Below are 17,672 nucleotides of genomic sequence, written 5' to 3' on the forward strand. Positions count from 1 at the left end.
GAAGAGAAGCCAAAAACAAGGAAAAAAGAAAAGATATAAGCATCCGAATGCAGAGTTCCAAAGAATAGCAAGAAGAGATAAGAAAGCCTTCTTCAGCGATCAATGCAAAGAAATAGAGGAAAACAACAGAATGGGAAAGACTAGAGATCTCTTCAAGAAAATTAGAGATACCAAGGAAACATTTCATGCAAAGATGAGCTTGATAAAGGACAGAAATGGTATGGACCTAACAGAAGCAGAAGATATTAAGAAAAGGTGGCAAGAATACACAGAAGAACTGTACAAAAAAGATCTTCACGACCCAGATAATCACGATGGTGTGATCACTGACCTAGAGCCAGACATCCTGGAACGTGAAGTCAAGTGGGCCTTAGAAAGCATCACTACAAACAAAGCTAGTGGAGGTGATGGAATTCCAGTTGAGCTCTTTCAAATCCTGAAAGATGATGCTGTGAAAGTGCTGCACTCAATATGCCAGCAAATTTGGAAAACTCAGCAGTGGCCACAGGACTGGAAAAGGTCAGTTTTCATTCCAATCCTAAAGAAAGGCCAAAGAATGCTCAAACTACCACACAATTGCACTCATCTCACATGCTAGTAAAGTAATGCTCAAAATTCTCCAAGCCAGGCATCAGCAGTATGTGAACTGTGAACTTCCTGATGTTCAAGCTGATTTTAGAAAAGGCAGAGGAACCAGAGATCAAATTGCCAACATCTGCTGGATCATGGAAAAAGCAAAAGAGTTCCAGAAAAACATCTATTTCTGCTTTATTGACTATGCCAAAGCCTTTGACTGTGTGGATCACAATAAACTGTGGAAAATTCTGAAAGAGATGGGAATACCAGACCACCTGACTTGCCTCTTGATAAACCTGTATGCAGGTCAGGAAGCAACAGTTAGAACTGGACATGGAACAACAGACTGGTTCCAAATAGGAAAAGGAGTATGTCAAGGCTGTATATTGTCACCCTGCTTATTTAACTTCTATGCAGTGTACATCATGAGAAACGCTGGACTGGAAGAAACACAAGCTGGAATCAAGATTGCCGGGAGAAATATCAAGAACCTCAGATATGGAGATGACACCACCCTTATGGCAGAAAGTGAAGAGGAACTAAAAAGCCTCTTGATGAAAGTGAAAGAGGAGACTGAAAAAGTTGGCTTAAAGCTCAACATTCAGAAATGAAGATCATGGCATCTGGTTCCATCACTTTGTGGGAAATAGATGGGGAAACAGTGGAAACAGTGTCAGACTTTATTTTAGGGGGCTCCAAAATTACTGCAGATGGTGATTGCAGCCATGAAATTAAAAGATGCTTACTCCCTGGAAGGAAAGTTATGACCAACCTAGATAGCATATTGAAAAGCAGAGATATTACCTTGCCAACAAAGGTCCGTCTAGTCAAGGCTATGGTTTTTCCAGTGGTCATGTATGGATGTGAGAGTTGGACTGTGAAGAAAGCTGAGTGCCGAAGAATTGATGCTTTTGAACTGTGGTGTTGGAGAAGACTCTTGAGAGTCCCTTGGACTGCAAGGAGATCCAACCAATCCATCCTAAAGGAGATCAGTCCTGCGTGTTCATTGGAAGGACTGATGTTGAAGCTGAAACTCCAATACTTTGGCCACCTCATGAGAAGAGTTGACTGATTGGAAAAGACCCTCATGCTGGGAGGGATTGGGAACAGGAACAGAAGAGGACAACAGAGGATAAGATGGCTGGATGGCATCACCGACTCTATGGACATGAGTGTGAGTGATCCCCGGGAGTTGGTGATGGACAGCGAGGCCTGGCGTGCTGTGATTCATGGGGTCGCAAAGAGTCGGACACGACTGAGTGACTGAACTGAACTGAAAGAGACCTTATCACAAAGATACATATTTCCTGAAGAGCCCATTTATCTTTGATTTTAGATAAGTGCCCTTTGGTTCCCCCCTCTCCGCCTATTAAGATGGACTATGAGCTACCAGTTCTAACCACACCTTTGAGTAACATTATCTCTTTTCTTCTGTGTAGAAAAGAAAACTGGCCTTTTCTCCTGTTGCCTTGCATTAATTTAGTTCACATGCCCCGTCACTACTCAACTCAAGAGGGTAGAGGAAAACTTTTTCTTACCCAATACTCATCAGCCATATTTGGTCAACATAACTATGTGCCGTGTCTGTTTAATATTCCTGTTTCTGGGCTTCCCGTCTAAGTGGCTTAGATGGTAAAGAATCTGCCTGCAATGCAGGAGACCTGGATTTGATCCCTGGGTTGGGAAGATCCCCTGGAGAAGGGAATGGTTACTCATTCAAGTATTCTTGCCTGGAGAATTCCATAGACAGGGAACCTGGTTGGTAGGCTACAGCCCATGGGGTCACAAAGAATTAGACGCGACTGAGCAGCTAACAATTTCACTCTTCACATTCCTTCTCCAGGGTCATGCCCATCATCATACAAATATGATGTTATTTTCCTATAAAAAATGTATTTAGATCTCTCTGACCACCCTCCTCCACTTAAAAAAAAAACAACAACTCTTGTCTGCACCAGTACCCCTTTCTCACTGACTTGCTTCTCTTCTTCCCCTCTTTAAAGCCGCTCCAGGCAAGCTTTGATCCGCTCCCACCTCTCCAGGGAAACTCTGCTCCGTTACTGTTGTTCAGTCACTCAGCCGCATCGGACCCTTTTCGACCCCGTGGACTGCAGCATGCCAGGCCTCCCTGTCCGTCACCATCTCCCGGAGTCCTCTTGGAGGAGGCCACCATCAGCCCTGCCATAGAAACCAGGTGGGCAACTAGCAAACTGGAGAACGATGATATTAGAGAAGTTCTCACAGTGATGCGAAGGGCCTAGGCCCGACAACAGATATCCCAGCCTAGGGAGCCAGCAAAGGGACTGGGGACTCCTGGGGAATCTGACTGACAGATATCCCAGCCTAGGGAGCCAGCAAAGGGACTGGGGACTCCTGGGGAATCTGACTGTGAAGGTCAGGGGATTTGATTACAGAGCTTCCACAGGCTGGGGAAACAGACTCTCGGAGGGCACGAACAAGACCGTGCGCACCAGGACCCAGGAGAAAGGAGCAGTGACCCCGCAAGGGGCTGAGCCAGACCTGCCTGTGCGTTCCGTCCACTGCTCACCCCCGATGCCCTGTCCAGTCCCTGAGTGTTGGTGCTTAGTGCAGATGTCCTGGTGTTTCTGAAAGCTTCTTCTATCCTTCCTGCTCGTTTGGAATCATATCCCACAAAGAAATCTGAATGACGTTTGGCTGGACTCCAAGGCTTTTGGAGATAGTTCTAAGCCTATACCAATCACAGGAACAATCGCAGATTGTACAGTTTGCCAAAAAAAATTAGGCATGCGTTCAAAAGAACCAGGCTGTCATCGCTGCGCCACCTCTTGTGAAACACTCCTCCCAAGGGGAAGCTGGCATTGCACCGCGCTTACTGATTTCCCCAAGTAAAGCTCACAGCACAGACCTCGCCACCAGCCTCTCCGGGTTCCGCTGCAATCCTTGCCCTGGGCCCACTGGTGGGAGAAGGACTGTTTTTACTCTGTGACTGCGTATAGCAGAAAACACCCAAACTGAAACACTGGCATGTTGAAGGTAGCCACGTACGTGCTTTTTAAATGATGGCTGTCATCACAACACAAGTGAGCAAGTGTGTGTTACGTTTTCCTTGGTGGGAGTGTCCACAGACTTCCCTCTCCCACTCAAATCACCGAAGAGAATGTACATTACACAAAGGCAGAGACATACACAGTGAACACCAGATAATACCTGAACATTCCGGGACCCAGCATTCATTGCTAAACAGAGGGAGAGCAGTCTAGTAAATCGCCAGCATTTTCCTTCTGCTCAGCCACCCTGGCGCTCAGTCCCAGCCCAACCTACCTTTTTTTTTTTAAGGTTTAAAATTTTTTTTTCATGTAGATCATTTGTAAAGTCTTTGTTTGTTTAAAATGTTGCCTCTGCTTTGTGTTTTGGTTTTTTGGCTGCTCAGCATGTGGGATCTTAGTTCCCTGACTAGGGAAGACCCCCACACACCCCTCCTTGCAGTGGAAGGGAAAATCACAACCTCTGGACCACGAGGGAAGTCCCCCAGCTTACCCTTTAAAACACCGGATGCTAGGCTTTTTGTGATCAAAATCGTAAGAGGAGCTTGGGAAGCCTTACCCTGAAGGGAGAGGTGCAGGGGCTTTTGCCATAAGTGGTAGAAACAAAGAGCACAGCAAACCACAGAGGGGAGGGGAGGGAGTAGAAGCCCCACAGGCTGGGCACAGGAGGAGTATTTGGGGGTGTGGTTTCTGACAGGCTGTTGAGAGTGGGGGTTCAGGCTGAATGTGGGGGGGAGAAGAGGGGGTTGAGAAGTCCAGGTGGGGGTCATGAATTGGATTTTGATTCAGGTCCATTGAGGGACGAGAGAAACAAAGGACAGTCTTTCAGCTGCTTCTGCCTGCTGGACAGCACTTCTCTAAAGATTCCGCTCCTCGCTCCTCCTGGGAGACGTCAGCACGGATCTGAGCTTCAGATTCCTAGGTCCAGTGAAGGGCCGGCCACACAGCCGGAGCCCTGGAGTGCTTTGGGGTTGGGACTTTTTTTTTTAATGTGAACCATTTTTCAAGTCTTTATTGAATTTGTTACAACATCACTTCTGCTTTATGTTTTGTTTTTGCCCACGAGGCCTGCAGGATTTTAGGGCTGCCTGCACCCCTGCATTGGAAGGTGACATCGTAGCCACTGGACCACCGGCGGAGCTTCTTGCTCAGAACTAAGCTGCCTCTCCCACCTCGGGCGCAGAACGGTCCTAGTCCCCAGGGAAGGCAGCTGAATGCCCTGTGAGAGGCCCGCTCATTCTTGCCCTAGTCTCCCAGTTTGCCTGTTTTTGTTTTAGAGGACTTAGCTATTTAGCTTTAAACATGTTTACAGTTTTGTTTAATACAGGACTGATTTAAATAAACTGTGTATGTGCTAAGTCGCTTCAGTCGTGTCCGACTTTCTGTGACCCTATAGACTGTAGCCTGCCAAGCTCTTCTCTCTGCGGGACTCTCCGAGACAGACCACCCCACCTTGCGTTTGTTTGAGAGTTCAGGACTTACTGCACATCACCTGGTTTTGTTTATATTTATATACATTTATATGTATGTATCATCTGGCTAAATTCCTCAGGAAATCCTAGGGTAGTCACGAATATCTCCATTTTTAGAGGCAGAGACTTGGAGAAGTTAATTTACCCCAATGACACAAATCAATCTGTGTTGAAGCTTGGACTCCAACCCAGGTTTTCTGATCCTCTGTCTGGTTTGTGTCATGTCTGCTGTAGGAAAACTGGGAGAAAGTGGAGGAAAAATGCTTTGTGGAGGAGGCAGAAATCCTGGACCCCTAGGAGTGTTCCCGGGCGTCCACTCAGGAACTCAGCTTCAAGCAGTGGACTGGGGCTGCAGAGGAGCTGAGGGTCACTGGCTGGAAACACACTTCTCAAACATTCCGCATTCAAACTGGTACTGTCTCTACTCCATGCAACGACAATAAAATTCTGGAAATAAAACTTTTTGTGTTAAAAGTAATAAATACCTTCTTTTGGTGACATTAGAAATGTGACTTTCAATGCCCTTTCAAAAAGTGAGTCCTGGGCCAGAGGCTTCTCTTCCTGATCAGAAGAGTGTTTATACTCCAGCCATCCAGAGAGAGTGACTTAAATGAACATTTGCCACGTATGTCCCTGTATACACCTGTGTGTACACGCACAAGCATATTTAGAGCATACAGACGTGGTGCCCTGTATACATCGGTGTGTACACATACAAGCATATTTAGAGCATACAGACGTGGTGCCCTGTATACATCGGTGTGTACACATACAAGCATATTTAGAGCATACAGACGTGGTGCCCCTGTATACATCTGTGTGTACACATACAAGCATATTTAGAGCATACAGACGTGGTGCCCTGTATACATCGGTGTGTACACATACAAGCATATTTAGAGCATACAGATGTGGTGCCCTGTATACACCTGTGTGTACACGCACAAGCATATTTAGAGCATACAGATGTGGTGCCCTGTATACATCTGTGTGTACACGCACAAGCATATTTAGAGCATACAGACGTGGCTGTGCATGTGTGCTCAGTCACTTAGTCATGCCTGACTCTTTTGCAACCCCATGTACTGTGGCCCACCAGGCTCCTCTGTCCATGGAATTCCTCAGGCAAGAATACTGGAGTGGGTTCCCATTTCCTACTCCAGGGAATTTTCCTGTCTCAGGGATAGAACCCACATCTCCTGCATTGGCATGTAGATTCTTTACCACTGAGCCACCCAGGAAGCCCAGATATGGGCATACAGTACTTTGGCCACCTCATGCGAAGAGTTGACTTATTGGAAAAGACTCTGATGCTGGGAGGGATTGGGGGCAAGAGGAGAAGGAGACAACAGAGGATGAGATGGCTGGATGGCATCACTGACTTGATGGACGTGAGTTTGAGTGAACTCCGGGAGTTGGTGATGGACAGGGAGGCCTGGTGTGCTGCGATTCATGGGGTCGCAAAGAGTTGGACACAACTGAGTGACTGATCTGATCTGATCTGATCTGACATCTAAAAAATGGCATCTCCAAATACTGTTTTACATCCTGCTTCCTTCACTTACCAGGGAATTACGGACTTCTTAAGATGCAGTATATTCACTTGGGGCTTCATGATATTTTTCTTTGACGCTTTCCAAAAGTCTGGTCCAGGCAGCATCTCTGCAAAGAGTGTCAAGCTTACTCCTCAGAGTCAGGGACCACAGAGGAGAGTTCTCACAAACCTCACATTCAGTTTACCATTTCTGCTCTCCTGCGCCTTCCCCAGGAAACAGCAGACTCTAAAATCATCACTACCACCACGTCTCACTAACCCTCCCCCTGCACAGGGGTCTCTCTTTCTGGAAATCCCTCCCTTTTAGTGACCCCATGGAGACCCTGCCAGGTGGGCTGCAGGGGCTGAAGCTGAATCTGGTCCCTGTACCAGCCACGGAATTAAATCTCAGAGACAGAGTCTGGGGTGATGTACAGTAGTTTTATTGCTTTGCCAGGCAGAGGGTGCCACAGTGGCCTCATGCCCTCAGAACTGGTGTAAGACCTGGAAGGGGCGGTGGGGAGCTTTATAGTAATGGTTCACAGAAGGCGTGATCAGCCGTGCACGTCCTTCTGATGGACTGGTGCTGTGGTGACGGCGAGTCGGAACCGTTGTTGCAGTGACGGAGTAAAGAGAGGAATGAGTGTTTTACTTTCCCAATCCTGAGAACAAAGAAGATAAAGAGAAGAGGCCTGAACATTCCTAGTTTTTTCCTTTTTACTTTAACTGCTCCTAACTCTGCATGTCTGTATCTGTTTACTTTCCTGCATTCCTAGTGTTTATGCTTACAAAGCCCTTCCGCTTGTAGTTACACGTGAGAAAGAAGGCCACAGAGCCACCGAACAGCCAGGCTCAATTACCGGGTTACTGACGCCAGCCTGTGACTGTCTTTGAAGCAACGCAACACGAAGACAGCAAGAGCCGAACACCTTTACTCCCTCTCACCAGCTGCTGCGAGCCCTGTTCTCATGGAAGCCCCTGGGCTCCTCACGGCGGGCACAGCTCTTGAGCCACGAGCCCACCGTGTTCGCCTCTCTGTGGCTGAGGATTGAAGCCACCTTTCTATTTCCTCCAAACTTTGTCTCCATATTTTTTCATTCAGCTTTGGTGGGCAGAGAAAGCCAAGATTTGGGCCAGCAATGCCATCAACATTCTGGTTCTAACCTGTCTGGGGTCTAAGTGCTTGCAGGCAGCATACCGTTAACTTCTCCCACCTGGTGGGGGTTTCTGCACCTTCAAACCAGCTCAAAGGTAGTGTTCTGGGTAACCCTTGGGGGTGGGGTGGACAGAGACCCTGCCCCACAGCTGCTCTGCTTCTGCATGGTTCCTCCCTTGTTTTCACATCCCCTCCCTTCCCTGCTGCTGCTAAGTCACTCAGTTGTGTCCGACTCTGTGCGACCCCAGAGACGGCAGCCCGCCAGGCTCCCCCGTCCCTAGGATTCTCCAGGCAAGAACACTGGAGTGGGTTGCCATTTCCTTCTCCAATGCATGAAGGTGAAAAGTGAAAGGGGAGTCGCTCAGTCGTGTCCAACTCTTAGCGACCCCATGGACTGCAGCCCACCAGACTTCTCCATCCATGGGATTTTCCAGGCAAGAGTACCGGAGTGGGGTGCCATTGCCTTCTCCGCCTCCCTTCCCTAGTCAGCATTTATTTGAACTTACCTGTTGGAACTCAGGTAAGGTCATTAGGGCTGAATGAAGCCTCTTTCCTTTAACCAAGAAATGGGGACACAGAAGGGCTTAAGCGCCCAGGAGCCCCGCAGGGCCCGGCTGGGTTTCAGGGCCTTGTGTGGCCCACGCCCCACCCCACCCCCCACACCCCGCCTTGCTGGGGTGGTGCTCCACAGCTCGAGGACCACCCCCACCCCAGGTGCATCCCCACGCTGCCCCTCAACTGAGCTCAGCTGTAGGCAACTGAGCACGTGTGCTCAGTCATCACTCAAGAAACTTCCAGTTAGTTTTCTCCCTACTCACAGGGCACAACAGTAATAATGGAGGCAAGAGAACAAAACCACAGCCCGAAAGAAATGAGAGATTGTCTCTGGTCTCTCCAGCCCCCGAGAGCGGGCTCCTCTCTCTGCAAGGCCCACTCAGTTCTTAGCTCACCTCCCGGTCCCTCTGTTCAGACGTCACTCTCACCTACTACCCCTCCTCCAAGCTCCCATCTTTTTCTTCCACCTTTACCTCAGAACTTCAGGGAACCAGAAAGAAGCTTGTCTATACAAGGGGTGATGCCCTGTCTTAGATCCAGGTGGTTTTGAAGCAAGAATGTGTTTCTTTCTACCGTCAATTACAAGTATTTACAAGTACCGTGATTTTTCCATGTAACTTACAAGTATTAAGCAATACACGACTGTGCTTGAGATGGTAATAGTGTTTTGTTGAGAGCTTGTTCTATTTTCCTACATCCCCTGCTTTTCATTCCTTTCCTTGCATCTTCCTTTTTTTGCTTCCTTGAACTAGCGCTGGCGTGCACGCTACTTCACTTAAGTCGTGTTCGACTCTTTGCGACCCCGTGGACAGTAGCCTGCCAGGATCCTGTCCCTGAGATTCTCCTGGCAAGAACATTGGAGTGGGTTGCCATGCCTCCCTCCAGGGGGCTCTTCCTGACCCAGGGATGGAACCCGCGTCTCTTGCATCTCCTGCATTGGCAGGTGGATTCTTTACCACTAGTCCCACCTGGGAAGCCCCGCCGCCCTTGGACTCGGGGCCCCACCAAAAGTGGAGAAGTTTCTGACCAGAATAGCCGGCAGGTGTAGTGTTCTTAAGCTCCAAGAACATTGGCCGGAAAGATTGTGAGTGAGCGCTGGAAGTACACGCCCCATTAAGGGCGGGTCAATCGCTTACCCCTGTCAAAACAAAAGACATTCCTACCAACAGGCGTTCAGTTGAGCAATCTTAAAAGAAATGGTAGCCCTACTTGGCCTACGTACTCTAAGATAGTATAGATCTTAGCAAAGATTTCCTTCCTTCCTTCTCTATTTCTTTTCCTAACTTCTTGAAGAATTAAACATACTCCTTTCAACACATGCGTTAATTTCTGATCTGAGTGAATCTGACAATGAAATAAAACAATAATGGAACGTTTCCCTCACGTATTTTAGCATCCTCGGGGCAGAGTTAACGAGTATTCAGCAAGTGACTAGTCGGTACGGCCCCACGTGCGTGCTTCGCCGGTCCGTGCCAGCCACGCTTTCACGGGGCAGTTTCACTCGGTAGTTTACAAACGAACTGGCTGTGCTCGGCACCTGCCGGTAGGGCAGTCATCAGCTTTAGGCTGCAAAACCGCGTCTAAATGAAGGCTCTGGGCTGGTAAAGAAGACCTGATTACCCACTCTGTAAGCGTGGTACCCAACGGGTAACGGGGTGAACAGCCAGGACAGGTCCTCTAGCCGTCCCGACACATCAGACGTGTGTACCCGGCGCGGGGCCGCCCGGCTCCGGGGCCGCAGGGGGTGCAGGCCCCGGAGGGGCTGAGGCTCAGAGCGGCGCGGGCGTCCGTCCCGGGATTGCGCTGGGTCCTGGAAGGGGGCGCGGCCAGGAGCCGGCCCGGGACGCGGGGCTGCGCCTGGGGCGGGAGGAGCGGAGCGCGGGAGGGAGGAGCCCGGCAAACCCGGGAGAACGGGAAAGGGCGCTTCCTGGGCGGCTCGGGGGCCGCGGGGCAGCCGGCTCCCTCCGCGCGCGCCCCCGCCCTCCCGTGCGTCCCCGCCCCCTGCGCGCCCCCGCCCCGGCCCTCCCGCGCGCCCCCGGCCCGCGCGCTCCCGTCACCCTCCGCGCGCCCCCGGCCCGCCCCACGCGCGCCCGGCCCTCCCCGCGCGCCCCCGCCCCGTCTGCCGGGCCGCGCTCGGGCATGCGCGGTGGGCGGGCCGCCCCCGCCGCCCGACTAGGAAGCGCGAGCGCCGGCGCCGCCGTCAGAGCCGAGCGGCCACAGCGAGCCCGCGGCTCCGCTTCCGCTCCGCGCCCGCCCGGCTCCCGGCCGCCCTCGGCCGCCGCCCGCGCCCCCCGCGGCAGGAGGCGGCGAGGGACCATGGCTGACGTCTTCCCGGCCGCCGAGCCGGCGGCGCCGCAGGACGTGGCCAACCGCTTCGCCCGCAAAGGGGCGCTGAGGCAGAAGAACGTGCACGAGGTGAAGAACCACCGCTTCATCGCGCGCTTCTTCAAGCAGCCCACCTTCTGCAGCCACTGCACCGACTTCATCTGGTGGGTGTGCGCCGCCCCTGGACCCGCCCGGCGCCTCGCTCGGCGCCGCGGAGAGTCCGCTCCCGGCGGGACCCCCGGGCGGGGCGCGGCCGTCTCCCCGGGCCGGAGGCTCGGAGCGCGGCCCCGGGAGGCTGCCCGGGCCCCGCCGCGCGCGCGGACCTCTCCCCGGGCCGGGCCCGCGAGCCGGGAGGAGCGGCGGCAAACTGTTGAGGCGGGCGCGGGGAGGGCGGCGGCCGGCCGGCCGGCCGGCGGGGCGGGGGCGCGGGCGGCCTCTGGAGAGGACCCGGGCCGCGCGGGGCCGGGAGGACACAGGCCTGCCCGGGGCTGCCAGCGGGCTGCGGCCGCCGAGCCCAGGTAACTTCCAGGCAGCGGTGTCACCCGGGCCGCGCTTTACGCGCCGCAGCTGCCGGACAGGCTGCAGGGTCTCCGATCCCGCCAAGTTTCCTGGGGAGACGATGATGACTTTGACTGACTTTCAAAAGATTGATGACCCCTCTCCTCCAGTTGTTTTAAGAAAGCTAAAACTAAAGGCAGTACAGATGCCTCACTTGGAGAAGCATTCGTTTTTTCCCTCTTACGTTGCCAGACAACCTCCATCCATTCTGTCACTTGCTGCTGTATGTAGGAAGCCCCCGGCGCCCCAAGCCAGAGCCGTCTGGGCCTCCTTAACTCCCCTACCCCGGGGGAGCGGCGCCGGTGACTGCCCAGCCGCTGTGTGGCTCCTGGGTCTTGTGGGGCTCTTGGGAGAACGAACGCTGCTTGAATGCATCGCACAGGGAAACCGTCTCCAAGGGCGAGTCCCGCAAACGTGCTAATTAATAGGTGCTTAACTTCTCCCTTAAGGATGGCTCTATCTGAACCCGTCACACCTGGGGGAATCTTTAAGGGAAAGCCCCACAAATGTGCTAATAAGGTGCTTAATGTCTTCGTTTCTTTTTAGAAATCCACTCCAAAGCACACTTATGTATAAAGCACAGCCACCTCTCCGAATGATTTCCGAGGTGAAGTCAGCGCCTGGAGCGGTTGAGCTCCTAGGTCAACGTAGACAAGACTGCTTAACGTCAGTTCTTGGAGCCTCAAGGCAGAGAGATTGCATTTAGTTAAGGGGAGGTGTTGGGCCTCACGTGTCAGCTGTGAAATTCCATTAAAACGTTCTGTTTAGTCTGTTCTAGACTGCCGATTACTTTCGCAGGACGAGGGTAAGGTAGAAAGAGACATATACATCCAGGCTCGCTGAAGACTTTCCAGGGTCGTTGTTAGCCCCTGTGAACCGATGTGGCCTGTTGGGTCACCAGGTGTAGCATGAAGTGGAAATGAAGATCTCCTTGTCCTCTTCTTCCCCATAGTCAATACTCCTCTTCTCCACTTAGCTGCAGAGCAACCCCTCGGAAGTTCCAGGAAAATATTCCCCAGCACGGTCTAGCCGTGGTTTTAATTTTTGAATTTTCTTCTCTTCTCTGTTTCCCTGGTTTACAACTCAAATATTAAAGCACTGATATTTTAAAACTGTTTGCATTTAAATTTTTTTGGGGGGTGGGGAGTGACTAAGTTAATTATAAAGATATGTGAAGTGCTTTGTAAATTTAAAATGCTATGTAAAGCAAGAGATTATGACTCATAACCTTCTGAGAATTTTAATGTAGTTCATCCTAGTTGAAATGGTGTTTGCAATTTAATGTCCATGTCGGAGTTCTCTGCTTAGAGAGTAAATTCTCTAAAGTAATTTACAAGAGCAATATAGCTTCTGAATGTGCTTTGAATGCTGTTGGTTCACAGTAAAATCAGGTCATAATCTCACATGCAAACAGTAGTGATGACACTAATATCTGGCTCCTTTAAGCCAAAACGTAGTGTTAAGAGTGGTGCTACGCGGTCATTTCTAGGTAAGTAATACTTCATAACAAATGATGAAGCCACTTGTTTGTTTTTAGGGCGGAAAGATTTTCAGTTGGTCTTTAGGGACCAAATTCAGCCATCTTTATAGATTTGGTTTTTTAACCATAAAGTTCTTCTTGTTGCTTGAATATTGTAGCCAACAACTTTATAGTCATGTTTTTCAATTAAGTACTGATAAAATGTTAGGGGAAAAAAAAAACTGGCAAGAACCTTGAATATGTTGAAATGAGTTCAGTGAGATTTGGAGGCCAGATCTTTTCAAAGTTGACTTGACTCTGCACTCTGAGCTGTTTAGGCATGTTTTCCTGTCAAATCATTGGGTTTCATGTGCAAACCTTTACCTCTGTAGAATGCTTTGTCATATAACTGGCTTAAGATGTGGTGTCAACAGAAAATAAGAAATTTTTCTTGTTTGTTTTTCAGGGGGTTTGGGAAACAAGGCTTCCAGTGCCAAGGTAAGCTGCCATGTTGCATTTTATTTTCAAGTACAACAAGAAATAAGCATTCCAGACAAGAACAGTGTTTCCAGTCATCTTTTATCTGATACAAAAACAAAAATACATTTAGATGTTTTCAAAACGTGAAGGCTGTAAACTTGGGCCTGGGGGAAGAACACCATTTGGTATTTTCTGGTACTCTGCGTAGAGACCTGCCTTTTTCTTCAAGGGAATAAAACCTTCCTGTAACTTTTTTTTTTTTTTTGCCAAGAACGTTCTTGTCAGAAACTGCTGTCTTTGTGTGGGTGTTCAGAAAAAAATGGAATCGCTTAGTGTTTGTGTGACTTCTCTTCCTGTTTTGGTTCATCTTTTACCTGGGAACTGGGTTGGACTTCTCCCTGTGGGCCATACAGCACCCTAGTAGGATGCCTGGGGGTTTTGACGACGGATTGTCAGCCAGAATCAAGTCTGCATGTTCTAAAGGCTGCTGCATGAGGCACGTCTCTCCCTCACGTCAGCTTTGTGACAGCTTCTGACACTCTTGGCTGCATCCACAGAAACGCATTTCCTCTCTGAAGGTGCGTTTATTTCACACACTCCAAATGCCCAGCTTTTGAACTCTCTGTTTGTTGAAACTTTTTTTTTTTTGAATGCTTTATTGCTCGTGAAGGCATCCTAGGTCATTAGCTCTCCTCACTGTCTATATTATGTTTACTTAGTCCTGGTTACATTTCCCATCTGGGCTTCGGTTTATTAGGGCAAGTGGAAAGTACATTCTAGCCTGGAAAATATTATCCTAACACTGTTTAATATTAAGCGCATGAGAGATACGCAGGGTGTACTCTTTATGACTTTAAAATTGTGCTAGCAAGTTGGTCACCTTTCAAAACCTTCCACACACTGGTGAATGTGTTTCTTATGTATGTTTTATAGACATTTTTAGGTGCAGCTGTTTTATGGCATTACCCATCAGCATTCCACTTCTCTTCACACTGTGCTTAACACCTCTGTTGAATAAACTTATATGGAGAGTGGCATTGAGTAATCCAGAGAGTCCTTTGAAAAAGAATGAGCGTGTGTCTCAGAGGTAGAAGGAAATGTGACTCTCTGCGGTTCTCAGAGTTGTGGACATGAGCTTCGGAGACAGCATTTGAAGTCTTTGAACGTGGAGTTTAAGGATGTAACCTTGTGATTCTGGGCTAATGTGATTTCTTTCTGCTCTCATTTTTGGTAATGTACTTGGGCGGAGACCTATGGAAACTCATGAGGAAAAGTATTTATTAAATGTCCTAAATAATGTACAAGAGGAAGTGGGTATATGTTATTTAAAAAATGATCATTTTCTACAGACAAAAAATCCTGGATAATAAAGCTGACCCCTTTCAGACCTGCAGGTTTTGTTGTTGAAACTGGAGAGCAGGTGTGTTGACCACGGCAGGACCCGAGTGGGCTCCCGGGAGCATCGGTGGGGCTTTTAGGAGATTAACAGGTCACTGGCCTCATGTCAGCATCGCCCCCTTTTACCTCAGTTATAAAAGTGATGCTCGTAAATTGTACGAATACTGTATAAAAATGAAATTGGATCCTTGTTTTCTTTTCCCTCAGGCATAACTTCAGACATCCATGCATTCACTAAATTACACATACTTTTTAAAAAGATCTGAATTTTCAATCACTTACGCATTTTTCCAGCAGCAGGCAGTGGGTGTGGGGAAATGCTTCTCTCTCACAACATCGGTTCTGCCTTATTTAGTTGCGTGTGTGGAAGCATCAGACTGACTCACCTGTCTCTACTGAGGGACGTTTTAATTGTTTCTAAGTTCTTAGCAAACGAGGCTGTCAGTATCCTTGGGCTCTAGTATAGGCCTGTCTGCAATAGATACTTAGAAGTGTGTGGATACATTTTAAACTTTAATAAGCACAGCTAAGTTGCTCTCCAGAAAGGTTCCAATTGTATTTCAGTATCAATGTGAGAGTACCACTTTCTCTTCACTCTTAACCAGTGTTGGATAATACAAATAAATCCTCTGCACTTTTGCTCTGATAGATGAAAGGGGCTTCTTTCAAGTTCCATCTCCTTTGTGAGGTTAAGCACTTTTCCCAACACATTTTAGCCATTTTTTTAATCTGTCCTGTGAATTTCCTTAACATTTGAAATTGAGGATTTACAAACCAGATTATAGTAGTGAACGTGTGGTATTCTGGTTTTTTTTGACTGTGCCACTGAGCTTGCAGGATCTTAGTTCCCTGACCAAGGATGGGACCTGTGCCCCCCGCAGTGTGGAAGCTGGGACTCCCACCCACTGGACTACCAGGGAAGTCCCTGTGCTCTTCTTTGCTTTGAAGAGTTAAACCAGATGCCTTTAGTGAATTCCCCTATTATATTTACACTTTAATTCACAAAAGCCATTTCAAATATAAGTGTATCTGCAGTGAGCTAACTGCTTGTTACAATTGTTACGTGTCATCTGTATTTGACTCCGGCAGGCCTATACTAACCTGATATCTTATTGTTGGTTGTAACTTAGATAATACTAGCTCAGGACAGTGGTGTTTTTCAGGTTTTAATTTTAATTTATTTTTAATTGGAGGGTAATTGCTTTGCCATGTTGGATTGGTTTCTGCCGTGCGTATGTACATCTCCCCCCGGAACCTCCCTCCCACCTCATCCCGCCCTAGGTTTTCACCGTTGTTTAATCGCCCAGTGGTTACCCAGCGTTTTCCTATTTTGGTGCTTGCCACACTCTCTTTTTTAAAACATTTTTTTTGGCCACACCTCGAAGCTCACAGGATCTTAGCTCCCCGACCAGGGATCAGCCCTGTGCCCCCTGCAGTGGAAGCGTGGAACCCTGACCAGTGGACCGCCAGGGACATTTCTCTTGCCTCAGTCTTAACATTCGGTCATTTTAGAATATGTTTATGTTTTCTCTCAGTGTTCCCTAAGTTAACTTCCTGTTGTCTCAGTTTGACAGACTCCTTCTTATTCAGAAGACAGACTGTTCTCGTCCGTGCCTGGCAGCACACGCCCTGGGGATGGCAGCTGGAGTCTGGGGCTGGCTTGGTACTCCTTCCCTGTCACTGAAGGAGGGGCAGTGTCTCTAGCTGCTGGTGTGCAGCCTGTTGCTTTGCTCAGTAGATGACATATTTGCAGCCAAGTTGGCTTCAGCTTGAGAGGGGCAGGCACTCCAACTGAGTCATGTTCATGGAGTAAGATAGCCTGAAATGCACGTGCCATCTTCCTAGTGAATGTTAAGTAAGAATTGGAAAACAAAAGAAATAAGTGAGTTTTAATCCTCCAATACCTTGGCCACCTCACGCGAAGAGTTGACTCGTTGGAAAAGACCCTGATGCTGGGAGGGATTGGGGGCTGGAGGAGAAGGGGACGGCAGAGGATGAGATGGCTGGATGGCATCACTGACTCGATGGACGTGAGTCTGAGTGAACTCCGGGAGTTGGTGATGGATGGGGAGGCCTGGCGTGCTGCGATTCATGGGGTTGCAAAGAGTCAGACACGACTGAGCGAATGAACTGAGCTGAACTGAAATCCTTACAACTGGATTTGTTACCTATGCCATTTAGAAATGGAGAAGGAGACGGCAACCCACTCCAGTGTTCTTGCCCAGGAAAGCCCATGGACAGAGAATCCTGGCAGGCTACAGTCCATGGGGCCGCAAAGAGTCGGACACAACTGAGCATGGACATGCTATCTAAAAAGCATGTTTTGTAAGGATGTTCAAAAAAAGGAAGATTTCCCGCTTCTTTCCTTTCCCCAAGATATTGACGGAAGCAGGGACTTTCTGCAGGTCTGCTGGGTCATGCCCACTTTTCCTTGCTGGACTCTCCTGTCTTTCTGTCGTGGTGCCGGGGAGAACCCTGAACATGTGTCCCCACACGTGACACAGGAGGCTCCCGTGCTGAGGTTGTGCTGCCTGACGTGGTGGAGCCAGGGCCTGGAGCACGGAGGGGGACGTGGTAGATCTGGAAGCCACGGGACTTTCTGAAGGTTCTCAGAGATGAAGACAAGTGTGCTCCTTTGTAGATCCGAGATGGCAGCACTCGAATTTGCCTTTTTTGTTTGTTCGGCTTACTGCTCTGTAGGTTGGCTCAATCTGTTCGGTGCTCATTTCATGTCTGTGAGGCTAGCAGAGAGCTGGTCCTTGCCTGCTTTTTTAAGAAAAAAAAGGATGAGAAGGACGCTTGTCTGGCCCTGGCCATTCCTGAAGCTGCGCTTGAAGCCCGGAAGGCCTGTCCCCTGCTGGGAGCCGGTCCTGCTCGGCCTTCGTCCCTTAGCAGGGTCCGGGAGCGGGGCTGCAGATGCACTTCTTCTGGGGCCTCGGAGCTACAGCGGCATGTCTCCCGCCCTCTCTGCTGGAAGCGGGAAGGAGCCAGCCCTACCTTTCTTTGCCTCCGAGTTAGGGAGGCCTGTGCACTTCTCTAACTACAGTGACAGAAGCTACTTCTCACACTTTCGTAGTCAGTCTGTTACATCTGGTTAACCTGCCTCTCCTGTCTTCCCTGCACTTTGCATTCC

General features: G+C 49.4%; 1 protein-coding gene and 1 long non-coding RNA gene across 5 annotated transcripts in view; one reads left to right on the plus strand and one right to left on the minus strand.

Annotated features, from left to right (window-relative positions):
• Positions 1 to 6,939: 6,939 nt before the first annotated feature.
• On the minus strand, positions 6,940 to 10,063 carry LOC107131551 (uncharacterized). Of its 2 annotated transcripts, XR_009491848.1 has the most exons (4): positions 9,704 to 10,063; positions 9,347 to 9,457; positions 8,271 to 9,163; positions 6,941 to 7,270 (listed from the first exon to the last, which is right to left on the minus strand). It is a non-coding gene; the product is annotated as an uncharacterized lncRNA (long non-coding RNA). The 2 variants fall into 2 exon arrangements; XR_009491847.1 differs by having other exon boundaries at positions 6,940 to 7,270; positions 9,347 to 10,063.
• Positions 10,064 to 10,518: 455 nt separating this feature from the next.
• The window catches only part of PRKCA (protein kinase C alpha), a 310,559-nt gene continuing 303,405 nt past the window's right edge, over positions 10,519 to 17,672 (plus strand). For 2 of the 3 annotated variants that reach the window (XM_024979613.2, XM_024979614.2), the window contains exons 1-2: positions 10,519 to 10,808; positions 13,128 to 13,159. In XM_024979613.2, coding sequence (XP_024835381.1) covers positions 10,636 to 10,808; positions 13,128 to 13,159 — 205 coding nt within the window. In that variant the 5' untranslated portion in view covers positions 10,519 to 10,635. 3 annotated transcript variants of the gene reach the window in all.

This window comes from Bos taurus, chromosome 19, assembly GCF_002263795.3.
Source record: "Bos taurus isolate L1 Dominette 01449 registration number 42190680 breed Hereford chromosome 19, ARS-UCD2.0, whole genome shotgun sequence".
Taxonomy (NCBI): Eukaryota; Metazoa; Chordata; class Mammalia; order Artiodactyla; family Bovidae; genus Bos; species Bos taurus.